The 18,757-nt window shown below is 42.9% G+C and overlaps 1 protein-coding gene and 2 pseudogenes across 1 annotated transcript; all 3 read left to right on the top strand.

The window, feature by feature from the left end:
- Positions 1–966: 966 nt before the first annotated feature.
- On the top strand, positions 967–7,917 carry LOC148099694 (uncharacterized). Its single transcript, XM_087851694.1, has 4 exons — positions 967–1,275; positions 1,359–1,575; positions 1,652–3,056; positions 7,848–7,917. Exons 1-4 carry the CDS (start codon positions 967–969, stop codon positions 7,915–7,917), a joined length of 2,001 nt encoding a protein of 666 aa, XP_087707820.1.
- Positions 7,918–17,374: 9,457 nt separating this feature from the next.
- On the top strand, positions 17,375–17,493 carry LOC148099695 (5S ribosomal RNA; annotated as a pseudogene).
- Positions 17,494–17,881: 388 nt separating this feature from the next.
- On the top strand, positions 17,882–18,000 carry LOC148099696 (5S ribosomal RNA; annotated as a pseudogene).
- Positions 18,001–18,757: the final 757 nt, after the last annotated feature.

Genomic DNA, 18,757 nt, shown 5'->3' on the forward strand with positions numbered 1-18,757 from the left:
TACATTTGCATATTTTTATAACTATAAAAAGAAAGCTGACACTTTCGAGACTTTATCTAATGTGTAACCATCACAGCAGATGTCTTAGATTAGAATCAGTGAGCTGTCGGCTTTCAGCCCCGATCATGTCCGTGCTATCTGGTGAGAAAGGCGACATCTCACTGATTCTGACGCGTCAGCGCTTTGTGTTTTTGCACGTCTGCACGTCTTTGTGCAGAATTGGTGTACCTGCTCTCATTTACTGTTTTAGCTGTTTGGTGGTGGTTGAAATGTAGTAATATTTATATTAAAAATCGATTCAGAATTTTAATGAATCGATATCACGTTATCCAAGCTAGAATCGATTTTAATCGATAATCAAAACCCGCTAGTACCTGTGTAATCATGCTTATGTACATCTGGATAATGACACAAACTAGTATTTGGCGCTTCACTTTTTAATAAACTAAAAGACAGAAATCAGATTATAGGATCTGTAGTGTTGTTTATTTATATTATGGTGCTTATCATTTGTGATATTTATTACTGTGTGCATACTTTATTAGGAGAGATAAAATAAAATAAAAAATCTCTTCCTTCCTGGTTCCATCGATTAAGGAAATGCTCAAGTAACTATGTAACACGTACGTAATCCAATTCCATAACACAGTGTGATGGGAAATCAGCTGTGTTTTTCTGCCCATTTTATTTCGAATCTGGCGCGAACCGGTGAACCAGTCCCTGAATCAGTCACGTGGTACGGACTCGGACGCGAGGCCTCGAACGTCACTGCATACGTAATCAAAGCAAGCCTCGATACGCGCTTCACAGACACGCCCCCGAGATTACCCGACACACGATTCGACGCTTCGACACAAAAGACACATCACTAGTTTTGAGTTTAAGTTTTGCCTCCGAGTGTCTGCACCTTGGGTCCTATTCCTGTCTGCACACAGCCGTTCCATAACAGAAGATCGCGACCGTAACATGGACCCAGCAGACTCCGTGTGGTATCGGCGACCCGCAGTTTCTGCCTTCCTCAAGGAGAGCGTGAGGCAGGAGGCTAAGCATGCCCGGGAGCTCGAGTCACCTTTCTATGGTTCACGTTTGGCTTGGGGAGGGCCCCGCAGCCTCCAAACTGCCATGGCTACGGCCGAGCCGGCGCCTATGCCTCGGGCGATCAGATTGAGCACGTGCTCATTCTCTCCAGTCGCTACACCTCCGCCTCCACCCCTGGATTACCAGTCCGACAAGAGGGTTAAGCGGCGGAGGAAGAAGGATTACGTGACGCCGGACGTTAGACTCCACTGCAGTCCTTTGCTCTGTTTTTGGGTCTGCCATGTTCTGAGCTTCACAAACTCTCTGCTTCCTCATCGCAGCCTGGTCTTTTGGAGGATTCGCAGCCCAGTTTGCCACCTCCCACTTTCCGGAGAAAGCGGCGCTCACGCGGTCGCCACTCTGTCTCTGCTGAGCCACTCCCCGTGGTGAGGTATAATGACTGTTTTCATTCTGCTCCCTCTGAGCTGGAAAAAGACAATCATGTGCACACTGTAAATTCTGAGACTGTGAAAACTGTTCAGACTGTTAGACGTGGTGGTAGGAAGCTAAAAAACATAGAGGAGTCTGTGTTTGCTGAGCCTGCTCCTTCACACCGTTGTGTTCCTGCTCCCAGCGCTGGCCCAGCATTCCCCTGCACCTGTTTCAGTGCTTCAGGTGAGGGAGGCTGAGGTCCAGCTGGTCCCTGCTCCGGTGTCCAGGCCGGCTGAGCCTGTCGCTGCACCCGTGCCAGCTCCTCGGGTGGGGACGGCAGCTGCCCAGCCATTGACGGTGCCTGTCCCGGCTCCCAGTGTGAGGATGACCGGGAACCAGTTAGCTCCGGCACCCGTACCTTCTCCTCGGGTGGGAGTGGCTGGTGTCCGGCAGGTACCTGCACCTGTTCCTGACCTCGCTGGAGGCTCAGGTGAGCCCGTCCAGCAGTTTTCTTCAGGTTCTGGAGGCTCAGGGGAACTAGCTCAGCTTACTGCTAATCCACCACCTTACCCACCATTACTACCATCTTTACAACAGTCGATACATATTAAACTTCTCTCCGTAGCTCAGACTTTAGCTCACCTATCAGCTCAGTCACCTGCTCAGTTCTCACCTCAGTCATTTACTCCACCGCCTGTTCCTGCTGGAGGGTCCGAGGGGCCCGGCCAGCCTTCGTCTGCCTCCGCTGGAGGGTCCGAGGGGCCCGTCCAGCCTTCGTCTGCCTCCGCTGGAGGGTCCGAGGGGCCCGTCCAGCCTTCGCCTGCCTCCGCTGGAGGGTCCGAGGGGCCCGTCCAGCCTTCGCCTGCCTCCGCTGGAGGGTCCGAGGGGCCCGTCCAGCCTTCGCCTGCCTCCGCTGGAGGGTCCGAGGGGCCCGTCCAGCCTTCGCCTGCCTCCGCTGGAGGGTCCGAGGGGCCCGTCCAGCCTTCGCCTGCCTCCGCTGGAGGGTCCGAGGGGCCCGTCCTGCCTTCGTCTGCCTCCGCTGGAGGGTCCGAGGGGCCCGTCCAGCCTTCGTCTGCCTCCGCTGGGGGGTCCGAGGGGCCCGTCCAGCCACCACCTGCGGCTCCCACGCCGTCGCCTGCAGCGCCACCACCTGCGGCTCCCACGCCGTCGCCTGCAGCGCCACCCTCGTCTGGTCCAGCCTCCGAGTCTTCGCCCTCGTCTGGTCCGGCCTCCGAGTCTTCGCCCTCGTCTGGTCCGGCCTCCGAGTCTTCGCCCTCGTCTGGTCCGGCCTCAGCCTCTGCGTCGCCTGGTCCGGCCTCCGTGTCTTCGCCTACGGCGTCGCCTGGTCCTGCCTCGCTCTGTCTAGCTTGGTCTGCGCCTGAGGTCCCCATGCCGTCTGGTCCTGCACGTCCTGCTCGTCCTGCACGTCCTGTCTGGCCTGCTCGTCCTACACGGCCCGCTGCACTACGTCGCCGCCGGTGCCTCCCGCCCGGCCGGCCTCCTGACCTGCTCCGTCGCCGCCGGTGCCTCCCGCCTGCCCGGCCCCCTGAACTGTCCTCTTGGCTCTTGGGCCGCCTGCCTCCGGGCCGCCCCCCTGAACTGCCCGGGTTTGGACTGTTGTGCTGTCAGCCTCCGGGCCGGCCTCCTGAACCTTTTCGAGACTGTTGCCTGGGCCTCTGCGCCTTTCATGGGCTTTTTGTCTGTTTTCTTCTGGACTGTTGCTGGGCCGCAGTGCTGTTGTTTTGTTCTGTTTTGGGCTTTTGCTCCCTGTATTTTTTGTCTCTGGCTCAGTGTGTTTGTTTCATTTCCAGGTTCTTCCTTTTTGCTGCCATCCTCCTCTCCTACTTGCAGGTCCTCACAGTGCAGGCTTGCTGCTGCTAAAACTAAACAGAGCTCCCTGAAAGGCACAGCCAATCACATTGGCCATATTTGTCACATGAGGTAGAGAACGTAATTTAAATCTTTCTTCACCGCTGGTTGAATGAGACGTTGACAGATTGTTTTTTTCTTTCTATCGCGTTTGTTTTTCTTTACTTGAAGAAATCAAATTATTGGTGGGGCCATGCCCCCTCTGTCCATGCCAAATCTACGCCCTTGGCCTAGTACATGGTTCTGTTGTTGTAATGATGGTCATGTCATCCATGTAGGCCCTAATGGGAGGAAGACGAAGGCAGTTAGGCAGTTTTGCAATCTTGGCTCAATACACACACACACACACACACACACACACACACACACACACACACACACACACACACACACACACACACACACACACACTCCATTTTTATCTGTATCTAGCATTTCCGAGCAGCATGTCTTCATTATCTGTGTGTCTGCAAACACTCTGGTTTCAGTGGTTTCAGATCCATTTCTCTCTCACGTTGGTACAAATTAGTAAACACTTTTTATATTTCACTGTTTTTACACAAGTAAGCAGCACGTCTTTATCAAGATCAATAAGCTGCTCGCAAACAAGAGTTTTAGTCAAAGGTAATGTAGTAATAATTAAACATTTTAGTATTATTTGTTGACTCCATGTTCTGAGTGTTACATTTTGCCAACTTGTCTATTGGGGATAAAAAGTTAAAGTTAGACTGAAAGCGGGTTCAAGTGTCCAGTGTTCTTCATGTCATGATGTTGCAGTGCACTCACACAGAGGCTGTGGATGCTCCAACAGCACAACTGTGGTTTGTCACTGATATGTGAGACTTGAGTTTGTGCAGCTGAAAGCAGATGAAGAGGTAATTAAAAAATAAATAAAAATAAAACAAATTTATATTTTTATATCTATATATATGTGTGTGTGTATATATATATAAATTAGTTTGTGTGCTGCAGCAGGCCCTGTACTGATGAGGTCCGCATGGTTCCCTCATTTAGATCCAGGCAGACTTTGAGGTCATAAGTCATGATGTGAGCTGTTAACTTTTGGATTAGCTTGTGTGTTATTGCACTGAACATCTCAAGAACTTCAATGTTCTTTTATTTATTTTCAGTGTTGGGGAGTAACAGAATACATGTACCGAAGTTACGTATTAAAATAGAAAATATGAGTAACTGTATTCTGTTACAGTTACCATTTAAAATGGTGGTATTCAGAATACAGTTACTTTTTTGAAATAAAGGGATTACACGGCCGTCTTTTCCTGTTTCATATGTTCGGCTATGCCCTCTCTGTTTTTGGTAATTCCATGCCGACAGAAACCCCCAAAAAAACACGCATTAAGAGGCTCTAATGGCGGTGTCTCAATCTCGCGGCCCATGTCACCCTACTTGCAGCCCACATAATGACGTGGAGAAATTTTTTTTTCAATTATTGCTCAAAAATTCTTTAATATAAAAGCAACAGGCAGACTGTTCCAGGCATAGCCCTAAAGAATGTAGCCTCATGGGCAGTGTAGCCCAGCTGTAAGTAAGCTATTAAGACTCGACTGTACACCGTGTTCGTGTTTTCCTCTGAAACAATAAGTTCTGTTGGAGCAGCCTTTCAACGCCTCTCTCTGTCTCTGCTAGCAAAGTTGACCCAGACAACAAAGTAAAGCTAGTTTTCATCTACGAGCCGACATGAACCCGACGTATTAGCCAGAGGTCCCTTTACTACGGTTCAGAGCCACGGACCTGTTTTATATACGCGCAGAATAGTTTTCTATATGAGATCGCTGCTAAAAGTGCAGCCTTACCTAATGTCCACCTACTGTTACTCATTTATATTAAGATTTAAAAATCTAGTTGGTGTTGGTGTGGTGAGTAGCCTACAGTAATAGTAACAAATCACACAGCAATAGTACATTTGTACTGGAACTGTTTGTATGTTATTTCTCCAGGCCTATAGGGGGCGCAGGTTTGCACAGTTTGCTATCTTGAGCCAATTAGTCACTAGAAGAAGTGTGATAGGAAGTGTTTGCTCATGAGTGAAGCAAGACATGGGGCCTTTCTCAATATGCGTACTTGTGCCTACTTGCGTTCTCGTGTACTCGTGATACGTCATCAGTCGGAGACCAAGTACTGTCCCAATTCGAAGTACGCATCAAGCCGAGAACACGAAAAAGTCCCGGATGTGTTCTCGCTCCGCCTGTTTTATCGAGCATGCATCGGTGGTGACTTGTGTGGACTTGTGGCATTCTGGGATATGTGGCTAAATATCCCACAATGCATTTCGTCCAAAACTCAAACGCGGCAATGGCGGACGAGCGGGTCTAAAAACTTATATTACTCTTTCTGGGTCACAAAATAAACTTTTAAGTTCTTTTCAAGCGAGAATGTAGCTGTGTAAACTTCAAATATCTGCTCGATTTATCAAGATATCATATATTTACAAACGAGCTCCGACGTTTTCGGAGACGTCTGTGACCCACCAGCTCCATAGCAGACAGCGAGGTCGAGGATTATTACAGCCGGCGAGAGCAGCGGACTCCAGGCACATCGTTTTCAACCCCCCCGCGGTCTTTTCGCTACTCAGGTTAAACAAACCCCAAACCCCAGTAGCTGTCTATTGTATTGAGTGTCCACTAAAATAAAAATAAAAGCGTTCTAACATCTCACCTGCTTGTTTTTATTAAGGTATGTACACGTATGTACACGTATGTACACGTATGTACATGTACACTATTTTTATTAATAGAGATTTCACTACTGAGGTTAAACATGATATATAAGTCACTTAGATCACTTCTAAATGTTAATGTTTGGTTTATTTCAGTGTTTTATTTGTTCCTGAGTAAACCGGTTTGGCTGTGATTAAAGTTAAGCTTCATAACATATTACTCACAGTTAAATTAAGGACGGCAGTAAAAACTCCGGACCTGTGACATCATCAAGTACGCTGGTGTTCCAATTGTACAAATCGCGAGTCCGTGCTCGCGTTCTCGGTGAGTACGTACTCGCCGAGAACGCGAGTACGTACTCACGTACTTGAGAATTGAGAAAGGGCCATGGTGTGTTTCTTCCGATCCAAAGCCATCCACTCTGTTAAATCCCTTTGAGTGGCAATATGAGTAAGTTTCTTAATTGTGTTTACCTTTAAGACAGGGTATATGACATTATTGAAGTGATTTGGAAACATTTGATGTGTTTTATATGTCCACTTAAGTTCAACCCAAGCTAATGTTTATGTGACATTTCTGTATTCTGTATCATTTCAGGTTCACACTTTTTTGCATTAAATCCTGTCCAAATACAACACGTGCCTGTTCCTTGGAGGAAGTGATGCAAGAGAGAGTTTAGCTGGCTGTGAATCTCAATATAGGACACTGGGTCACATTGGGTGCAACAGTATAACATTCAAGTAGTTTTAAAAAGCATGATAATATATTAAGTAATCCAAAGTATTCAGAATATGTTACTCTCATCGAGTAAACTAATGGATTACGTTACAAAATACATTTTGGGGCATGTAATCTGTAATCCAAGGGCGTAGATTAGGTTTTGGCATTGGTGGGGATGGATGATTCCACCACCGAACCCTGCCCCGTTTCTTTTTCCCCCTTTTTGTCTTTGCTAAAGACAAAAAAAAGATTAACAAAAGGGAGAAATATACTTGCCTACATGAACCACCAAGTCATCATCCAATTTCACCTGTGATCTTGTATCACCATTACTCTCTGAGCTTTGTGTTGGTTCTTCTGTCACCTGATAAATAGGACATACATGACAATAAGAATAAAATGTGTAGCTGCTTTAGTGTTTCTGTCAGTTTGTGCAGATCTTGACTCATCAGTAATGTTTGTAGGCTGAGTGCATTTTTAAAACAATTTGTGCAAACTGCACTACAAGGTGGAATATTTGCAAAATCACGACTACCTCATGATATTTTGCCTCAAAAATTAACCCTATGAATATGTCAGTACCATTAGGATGAAATTATTGTGTCACCAACATTTTAACGTTAGACATATAATTTTAACAGCTTCTATAAACTAATATCCTGGCTTGCTCAAGGCTGCCGTTTTCTCTGACAGTTTCATGTATGTAAAATGTCCACTCTTGAGTCTCTCACCTCCCACTACCCACCGAGATCCCCGCATGAACAACTCCATTGCCATGATAAATGCCAGAGGGGAAATCGTGCAGCCTGCCATAACTCCATTGCCCAGGTGCTGCCAGGCTGTGGTGGTGTTCTCAGTTGTCACACAAAACTGTAAATCCTTAAAGTAGGTCTTGACCAGTCCTGTGATGTGGTTTGGTACGCTGAAATAGTTGAAGGCCATCCACAAGATCTTGTGCGAAACTGATCCAAAGGCATTGGCAAGGTCTAAAAAGACCACGTGAAGGTCACTTTGTTCTTTCTTGGCAGTTTGAATCTGGTGCCAGATGAAGCTGGCGTGCTTCAGACATCCTGAGAAGCCCCGGATGCCGGCCTTCTGCACTGATGTGTCAATATAGTTGTTTCTTTGCAGGAAAGTAGATAGTCTTTGGGCCAAGACACCGAAGAAGATCTTTCCCTCTACGTTCAGCAGGCTGATCTAGCGAAACTGGCTGATGGATGAGGAGTTCTTCTCCTCAGGGATCAGAATACCTCCTGCTCTTCACCAAACCTTTAGAATCACTCCTTTCTGCCACGCTACCTTCATCAGCTTCCACAGGCATTAAATCTAGAGGTGCTATTAACATGTTTAGTTATAAGTTAAGACGCTGCTCCTCTCGGTGGAAAAGGTGCTTTCTCTTTCCTCCTCGTATAAAAAAGATTTTTAATGTTAGTTTTAATTCAAAATTCATGGTTAAAAAGAAAAAAACAACACATATGAAAACCAGATAAAGAAAACCGAATGTTTTGGTCTAACATGTGTGCCAGTGAGACATTAAACTTCAGTAAATCTATGCAGTTATGAAACTTTAATCTGAGCCTAACCTCAGTTGCTCAGCTGTAAATAAAACAGCGAAGTAAACGTAACCTGACCGACAGAACCTGAGTGAATTAAGTCCAATGTTGAACCACTGAGAGCTAAAACTCAGCTGAAGTTTTAAAGCTGTGTGTTGGATGTCAGCCACTGATAAAGTGGGTTCGCCTATAAAGTGCTCTGTAGTTTTCTAAGTGTCCATCTCCTCCTTTTAAATCCTGTTTGTCATCTTTAACCCAGGTCAGTCACTTTGTGTTAATCTTCCTGGTTAACATAAAAACACTTACCCTGGAACACCGGGGCTGTGAGCTCGGTACACTCTGCCAGCTGACTGTCAGCTGACTGTTAGCAGAGCTAGCGACATCACCGAAAACATCAACTGTTGACTTTTCATAACCTAACCAAACGTGAAGATTACACCACTACATTATTAAAAATGTAGTTTGTGACAGAAAAATGTGGTATTTTAAAACTTTACTTACAGTTTAGGGCACCAGCACGATTGGTCCTTGTGTTTTGAAATGCATTCTGGGATACCTGGCTGCCCCAAGTCCACACACCAGTTCATAGCAATTGATTATTTAGGCCCTTCTTCACTTACTTTGCAGGGTAACAATTAGATGTTAGACAAGCTTCAATGGCAGCGTTAACCCCGCCCCCTGAGCTTGATGGATAACGGTGCGTTCACACCGAACGCGATGGACGTGACCTGAGCTTCAGGTTTACATGTAAAGTCAATGGAGGAGCGCGATAAAGCGCGACTCCGGGTCATGCAAAACTTCAGAAGCAGATCTGCTTCTCTGCCTGATTCGTGTAGCACGACTGACGCGTTTGAAGCGCAATAAAATACGCGCTGCAGTTTGTGTGGAGCATTTTGTGCATTCACGCTTATCGCCAGTAGCGGTTTTAGATACGGGCGACACGGGCGGTTGCCCGGGGCGGCATCGTGGTGGGGGCGGCATCGCGGCTCGTTCTCATGCTGCCCCGACATCATGCCAGCTCATACTGGGAATGGCATCGGTTTTCTATCGCCCATTTGCTGGGAGTAAGGGCGCCCTCCGTTTGCGAGGTGCGCCTGCTGCTTGCGGCACAGGGAGGAAAGGGCGAGGCGGCGGGGGATGCTCTGGCTGGCTGGAGCAGCAAAAATTACCAACTCGCAAAATAAAACAAATTACAAACAAACCAACAAACACGAAAACACCAGACATCATGATACAGACTTATCATTTGCACCGATGTTTTTTCAAAATTCTATACACGAAAAGTGAGCGAGAGCCCTCGGTGCGCCTGCTCGCTGCTGAAGTCAAAGTAAACTTTATTGTCATCTCCGCTACATACAGTCCAGTATATAGAGAGACGAGACGACGAGGCTCCAGTTACAGCAGTGCAAGTAAACAAACAATATATATAAGAAGAGTAAGAAAATAAATATACACTTTAGGACTCGGGGTAAAGGGATCAATAACAATTTAAAATGTATATTTTATATTTTGTTGATCTAAAGTCTCACACACAACCCGTTTTTAAACTTCTTTTCTCATTTTTTAAATGAGTAAAGTTTTGCATTATTTGCCTTTCAGCAAATAAAGATGTGTTTTTGAGTTTCCCGTCTCCGTCTGCATTTTGGGTGCCTGCATTACAGCCGTCTATAACATTAATATCAAACCTCTTTAGTGCAAACAAGATACTTACTCCAGTGTATAAACTACACCTTGGACATCCATTCAAAAACACAATCATGACTGTTATAACTGTATGACTCTGATACAGGATATTGGACTGGATTATCAAAGTTAAAGAGGTAATTGCAGGCTAGCCAACAAGCTACCAGGCTAACAGCTGAGAAAGCTAACAGCTGACCGAGGAAACAGCTGACTGAACCTGCTACCAGTGGAGCCAGATACAATGGGGCTGAAGAGGACTCCGTCAGCTGAGGAAGTCGGGGACATTAAAAGGTCTCTTTACTTCTTAATGGAGGAAATTTCCACTATCAGGTTGCAGCAGAAAAGTATCCTTGAACTTGTGGAGGTAAAGCTCCTTCACATCCAAAATGCAGAAGAATTACTAGACTACCAGGATCACATCACATTGTGCAACTCTCATAGACAACATTTTTACAAATGACATTAAAAATAAGACTGTAAGTGGACTCCTGATTAAAGACATAAGAGACCATCTTCCAATTTTTACCATCTATGATAGGAATTACAAGATCAATAAAGTGGACAGTAAAAAAGAGTACAGACAAGCAAGAACAGAAGAAAGAGTGAATGCACTGAAAAAAGATTTAATGAAACCGAACTAGGGTGAAATATATCAGAAACAAGACGTTCATAGTGCATATAATGAATTCCTTAGAATATTTACATTATTGTATAATACCAACTGTCCAATAAAGCGATATAGTAGGAAACATAAATATATGGGCTGTCCATGGATAAGAAAAGGTCTGCAAAATGCATCTATAAAGAAAAATGCTCTATACAGAGATTTCTTAAGAAAGAGAACTGAAGATGCTGAAATCAGATACAAAAGATATAAAAATAAGTTAATTAATATACTTAAATATAGTAAAAAGGAATACTATAAGAAGCAATTAGATATAAATAGAAATAATATTAAAAGTTTATGGGAAATACTGAACAGTGTTATAAAACGTGGGGCTGGACAAGAGAACTATCCCAAGTAAAAAAAAACGTCATTTTAACGAGATTAACGCTGACAGCACTAGTTTTAATATTTAATATATTTAAGGATTTAATTTTTAAATCTTTTTTTCATTTATGTATTTATTTTATTGTTATTTCACTTTCTTTGTCTGTTTATGTTGTTTTTTACTTTTATCTCAGTTTTTGTGATGGAAAGCACTTTGTTCAACCATGTTGGTTTTAACGTACTCTATAAATAAAGTTGGATTGGATTGGACTAATATGATGAAAGCGAGCCCAAGCCTGAAATCGACTCCTGATCTTTGATCCGTCCTCACCTGGTCGTGAACGTGATGGTCAGCCAGGTATCCAGTTTACCTTTGAGTGTCAGATTTAGGCAGATTTGATTGCTTCCGTTTCATAATGACAGATTTCAGTGAACTCCTCTGTCTCCATTCCCAGACTTCTACTTTTGAATAAACTTTCCTTTAACTTGCTCCGAGTGCTCTTTTGTCTGCATGGTGTAACTGTAGCCTGGCATGCTGAATAACCAGTGAGTGGACCTTCCAGAAATATGTGATTTTGGCTGTTGAAGTAGGTCAGTCACCTTTGAAGGGCTGAATATTTATGGAGTCATCAGTTGACGTTCGTTTGTGGAAGTCTGTTTTCACTCTGATAATAAAGAGGATTTATTTATTTCATTGACCAATAATAAAAAGACTGTTATTATATTTTTAACATTATATGATTATATTCACAGTGATGCTTTGAGGAAGACTGCACTGTTTGTCCCAGAATAATCAAACTGCCATGAAATACATTCACTAATTTACTATTTGGAACTAACACACTATTAGTACATCTCAGAGACACCTTCTTTCTCACACGAAGAGTAACAGATTACATCTCTCACTGTGTCCAACCAAACAACTGCTGTGGAAAGTCAGTTATTAGCAGTTTTTTAACTACACCCGTAAATGAACGTTTGACTGAATGCTGATAAGTGAATACTGAGAAGTTAGGAGGAAATGTTTTCAAATGTTCCTGCAGAGAATCTGATTAAAATGTTTTTTGTGAGCAAGAATCAGTTTGATCAGTGACCTTTTTTCAGCCAGAAACCTTTAAGGTCACACATCCGCTGTAATATTATAATTTGCTGTTCTTTTTTTAATACACCTTTGTAGAGAAGAAAAACATCTGGATGTTCTGATGCCAGATGCTTTTCTTTCCAAGCTCCTTACAGTGGCTTGCAAAAGTGTTCGGCCCCCTTAAACTTTTCCACATTTTGTCACATTACAGCCGCAAACATGAATCAATTTTATTGGAATTCCACGTGAAAGACCAACACAAAGTGGTAAACATGTGAGAAGTGGAACAAAAATCATACATGATTCCAAACATTTTTTACAAATAAATAACTGTAAAGTGTGGTGTAAGTAATATTAGATTAGTATATTATTAGATAATTAATCATTAATATTACTAATAATTATTATTAGTAATATTAGAGTAAGTAATATTATAGAGTAATAACCCGCAGTTCAAAAAAGCTCCCCTCCGACAGCCAAACCCATCTGTTCTCTGATTGGATTGTTACATTTGTGATTGACATGACATTGACCAATCAGATGAAAGGAAGAAAAATAGGGTCAAAATTCGTACTTGTAACTTGCAGAGAGTCACACGTTTTTTTGGCTAAGTCCACATACAAATCTTTTTTACACACACACAAATTCTTTTTATACATACAAAAGTACAAGTACAAAATATTTATAACCACATTCTGAGCCCACAAAGCTGTACGTGAGCTCCACTGCAGTGGCTCGTGCACCGCTGCGTTCACGGTGTGACATATGTATGTAAAATGTTTACTGAAGTTAGTGAAACAGTGTTTGTAAGGACTATAAGGTCCATAATTACTGAGGCAGTTAGGCTGTTTCGCAATCTTGGCTCAGTACACACACACACACACACACACACACACACACACACAAACACACACACACACACACACACACACACACACACACACACACACACACACACACACACACACAAACACACACACACACACACACACACTCCATTTTTATCTGTATCTAACATTTCCGAGCAGCATGTCTTTATTATCTGTGTGTCTGCAAACACTCTGGTTTCTGTGGTTTCAGATCCATTTCTCTCTCAAGGGAAATAAAGGGATTACACGGCCGTCTTTTCCTGTTTCATATGTCAGGCTATGGCTGTATCCCAATTCAGGGTCTGCAGCCTTAAAGGCCGCATTTTAATTACGTCACAGCGACGCGACAAAGGCTGTCCCACTTTGAAGGCTGCTCGAAATCCGGCCCTCAAATGCGTCCCTAATTTCCCTGAATTTTAAGGATGTGGCGGTGTAGACTTCGTGGCCCAACATATCCCAGAATGCATAGCGCGACGGTGGGTGTGGATAATTTTGGCGGAAAAAAACGTCGGATGAGGGGCGGCCGAAGAGCAAACTTTAAGTAAGTACTGAATATCATGTCACTTATTTATGTGCAAATGTTCAATAACGAAGAATATTAAAACATTACTGTTGGCCACATGTCGGGAAAGTTATATGACATTAGTGACGTTTGTACTAACTTGGTTTTAAAGCCTTTACTTTAAAATATACGCCGTTCAATAGCTGAGCTTAATCTTACAGAGAATGATCAAAGCTCATGTAGAAACAAACAAACAAATGAACAAAAGATTTTCTCCTTCATTTCTGTCAAACAAAGCTGTATGAAACGTTTCCAGCTGTTAGTATCATGGTTGCTAGGCAACCTGGGCAGCGCAACGGAGGCTAGACCGTCCCATTTCAGAAGCTTCGCACGTCCGGCCTTAGTGGTCTTTGAGTACGCAGCCCTTGTAGACCGTTAAGGCTGCGTACTTTAAGGCTGCAGACGATCTGAATTGGGATACAGCCTATGTATGGGGCGCCGTTTGTAAACTGAAACATGCTGAAATTAACGGCAACATTTTTCCACATTTAGCTCCAAATCTTACAAAAACATGTTTTTTCGAGTCATTTTTTACAACATTTAGTAAAATATTTACAACTTTTTATATTTAAAACAGAATTTTAAATGTTAAATCTAAATGCTAAATGTTAAATCTAAATGTTAAATGTAAATATTATATTTAAATGTTAAATGTTAAATGTAAATATTATATTTAAATCTAAATGTTAAATGTAAATATTATATTTAAATCTAAATGTTAAATGTAAATATTATATTTAAATCTAAATGTTAAATGTAAATATTATATTTAAATGTTAAATGTTAAATGTAAATATTATATATAAATCTAAATGTTAAATGTTAAATCTAAATGTTACGGGAAACTAAATATTTAGCTAATATGCAAATTTCTTGTACGGGTCAGAGGGAAATACCAAAATAAAAGCTTCAAGAAAACCTCCCGCGCTAAAGTGTGCCGGTTGAGGTCAGGTTGTGTGTGTCCGCTCCTCTCACGGTCACTTTTGACTGCCATGAGCTGCTTCACCTATTCCCTACCAGCATGTCCAGCTGAAAACATTGGAAGAGCCGTTTTGTCGGCCATCCAATGATTCAGCGGTAGTGCACCCTCAACCTCACAAACGCCGCAGCACTTGGTAAGTTTATTATATAGCATTTTGGACGGGTTGATAGCAGTGTTAGCAAAACTAGCAAAGCTAAATTACTTAGCCAGTCCTCAATTATTTCATTTGGTAGGCAGCAGACAGAGATCGAACATCATACAACTGTATTTATTTATTTGGTAGGTAACAGTCGTTCTTGATGTAAATGTTTCCTTAGGAATCCAGCAATGCACCTGGACCAAGTAGACCTGCCGTCTCCACTGGGATACCATACCGCTCGGTAGGCCTTCTTACACATATCATTTAGCTGACTGGTTTTGATATACAGTCAGGTTCATAAATATTTGGATACAGACACATTGTCTAATGTTGCTTCTGTACATTACCAGAATGAATTAAAAGTGAAACGACTCCAATGCAGTTGAAGTGCAGACTTTAAGTTTTAATTCAATGGGTTGGACGAAATGATTGGATAAAAATGTGAGGGGAAAAAAAGTAATTTGTAAACACAATCCTATCATTTCAGCGGCTCTAAAGTAATTAGACAAATTAAATAACTGAAAATAAAATGACCATTTCTATTTCTATTATTCAAAACCCTTTGTTGGCAATGACAGCCTGAAGTCTTGAAGTCATGGACACCACCAGATGCTGGCATTCCTCCTTACTAAGGCTCTGCCAGGCCTTTACTGCATTGGCTTTCAGTTGCTGTTTGTTTGTGGGCCTTTCTTTCCTAAATTTAGTCTTCAACAAGTGAAATGTATGCTCTATTGTGTTAAAATCCAGTGACTGACTTGGCCATTCAAGAATATTCTATTTCTTTACTTTAATAAAGTCATGGGGTGCTTGGACTGTATGTTTTGGGTCATCGTCCATCTTTATTATTAAATGCTGCCCAATCAATGTGACTACTTTTAGCTGGACTTAAGCAGACAGACAAGTATGTCTCTGAACGCATTCGGCTGCTTCAGTCCTGTGTCACATATTCAGTAAACGCTACCAGTGCCACTGGCAGCCATGCATGCCCAAACCATCACACTGCCTCTGTCATGTTTTACAGATGATGTGGTGCTTGGGATCATGAGTCGTTCCATACCTTCTCTATACTTTTTTTCTTGCCATCATTCTGGTAGTGGTCGATCTTGGTTTTATCTGTCCAAAGAATGTTTTTCCAAAATTTTGCTGGCTTTTACTAGATGTTTTTTTTGTTTTGTTTTTTTGTTAAGCCCATTCTAGCCTTTCTATTCTTGAGGCTTATGAGTGGCTTGCACCTTGCAGTGAACCCTCTGTATTAGGGCTGTTCGATATGACAATATGAAAACATCTATCATTTCATATTATACGCTATCATTTCTTCTGTGGTGTTGCAAAATAAATTTTATGTCAATATTTTTCATTGTTTTGATGGTAAGTAGTGGCTATATGAATTTCTTAATTTTCTTTCTGTTATGTTCTCTTTGACCGCATGTTGTGTGTTCGCAGTAAAATTTTCAAAATGCAAACACTACGTCTCAAATCAATTCCAGGCCTTTTATCTGCTTAATTGGTAATGACATCATCATTTCAATATGGATACCCTAAATTAAAGCTGAGTCTGCACATCATGTTCATGATATAATTATGATTGGAAAATGTTTCAGTAAACAGGCAACAAAATAAAACTTGTTATGGTCCAAATACACACTGCCCTAACTGCAGGCCTTTTCTACTCTAATTGAGTGCTCAAAGCACTTTATACAACAGATTTCATTTACCCATTCACAGGCACAGATTAATACAAGCACTTTTTCTGTCCAACATTCACACACAGTCATACTCAGATAAACCCATTGGGAGCTGTAGATTAGAGCACCTGGGGACTGAATCACCAATTTGACCAATAATCACCGAATGCTAATCTACAAGATACAAAAGGTTCAGTTTTCTGTGTAATGGGTAGACAATAGTAAGATGGTCTGAGTCTACAGTTTGTTTGTTTTTTGTTGTTGTTTTTGTTTTTTAATGAACAGATAACAGAAACACTACGGATGTATTGTAATGCATAGGTGTCTATCTGTATCTGTGTTTGAATTCATTTCAGGTTCCTCTCCCATCAGTTCCTCAAGCTCATACTATGCGCTCACATTTTGTGAGAAAAAACAAGACCTGCAAACACTATACAAAAGATGTTGTGTGCTTGCCCTTGTCTTCAGCATCAACGTTTCTCATACCGAGAGGAGATTCAAGAGCAAAACTAGCACAAGATGGCCTTATTGGGAAGATCTCCTTTACATCTGACTGGTCTGAAGCACAACTTAGAGAAGAAATAGCAGCAATCTTCAGAAGAACATTTGCACTGTCAACTGGCCAGACATTCCCTTTTGAGTATTTGAGTACAATTAGAGGATGTAAACGACTAATGAAACCAAATGTTTCTAGCAGTTTTCTTTGGGATGGCCAAGAAGTTGGCTCGATTTGTTCCACCACCTGCCTCTATATAATGAAGAAGGGGTGTATTAAAAGACCCAAATCAGCTGCCCATTAATGAGGGCACATTAACGACATTGCTTTTGGCTGTTTTCACCAATGTCTTGTTCTGCTGGCTGAGGCCACCTACAACACACCAGGGCCAGTGCTGCTGGCCGAGGCTAACTACACCACACCAGGCCCTGTGCTGGTTCCTGAGGCCATCTTCAAAAATCCAGGGCCTGTGCTGCTGGATAAATGCTAAACTGAGTCTTTGGGTTAGGGTATTAGGCAAGCATGCAGGTAGGGTTATAGGATTGTGTTCGTAACTTCAGGTACTGGCAACCTCATCACTTGATTCCATAAATTGACACATTGTGCTGTGGGCAGCAGCTTACGGCCATACCACCCTGAGCACGCCTGACCTCGTCTGATCTCGGAAGCTAAGCAGGGCTGGGCTTGGTTAGTACTTGGATGGGAGACTGCCTGGGAATACCTGGTGCTGTAAGCGTTTTGTTTTCATGTCATTGAACTGCTTTTGATCCAGAAAAGGGGTGTATTAAAAGACCCAAAGCAGCTGCCCATTAATGAGGGCACATTAACGACATTGCTTTCGACTTTTTACCAATGTCTTGTGCTGCTGGCTTAGGCAATCTACACCACACCAGGGACTGAGTTGCCGGTTGGGGCCACCTACACCACATCAGTCCCTGTGCTGGTTCCTGAGGCCATCTTCAAAAATCCAGGGCCTGTGCTGCTGGATAAATGCTAAACTGAGTCTTTGGGTTAGGGTATTAGGCAAGCATGCAGGTAGGGTTATAGGATTGTGTTCGTAACTTCAGGTACTGGCCACCTCATCACTTGATTCCATAAATTGACACATTGTGCTGTGGGCAGCAGCTTATGGCCATACCACCCTGAGCACGCCTGACCTCGTCTGATCTCAGAAGCTAAGCAGGGCTGGGCTTGGTTAGTACTTGAATGGGAGACTTCCTGGAAATACCTGGTGCTGAAAGCCTTTCATTTTCATGTCATTGAACTGCTTTTGATCCAGAGAAGGGGTGTATTAAAAGACCCAAAGCAGCTGCCCATTAGTGAGGGCACATTAACGACATTGCTTTTGGCTGTTTTCAAATTCAAATTCAAATTCAAATTCAAATTTTATTTGTCACACACACACAACCATACACAGTATGACATGGGGGTGAAATGCTTGTAGCTGTACGATGCCCGACCATTAAATGACAGAAAAAAGTTTTACAGTATTTACAATTTACTACAAAAAATTTACAAATTAACTTAGGAATTTACAGTAAAAAAAAAAAAAAAAAAAAAAAAAAGTGCAAATAGCAGAAAGAGATTATCAAGATTATAAATTATAGGATTATAGGAAGTGTGTGGTGGTGCGTGTGGTGATGTGATGTGTGGGAGAGTCCAGTCCTACACCTGGTTCAGGGCCCGAATAGCCTGGGGGAAGAAGCTCCTCCTCATTCTCTCTGTTTTGGCCTTAAGGGAGCGGAAGCGCTTCCCAGACCTCAACAGTGAGAAGAGTCCATTGTTGGGATGGGAGAGGTCCATCATAATCTTCTTAGCTTTGGACTTGCACCGCTTGGTGTAGATGGACAGGAGGTCAGGGAGCTCTGATTGAATGATGCGTTCGGCTGAGCGCACCACTCTTTGCAGATCTCGTCTGTCCTGCTTGGTGCTGTTCCCAAACCAGGTGCAGATGTTTGCCGTCAGGACGCTCTCGATGGTGCAGCAGTAGAAGTTCTTGA

Source organism: Neolamprologus brichardi, chromosome 14 (assembly GCF_056152115.1).
Source record: "Neolamprologus brichardi isolate AB-2024 chromosome 14, ASM5615211v1, whole genome shotgun sequence".
In the NCBI taxonomy this organism is placed as follows: Eukaryota; Metazoa; Chordata; class Actinopteri; order Cichliformes; family Cichlidae; genus Neolamprologus; species Neolamprologus brichardi.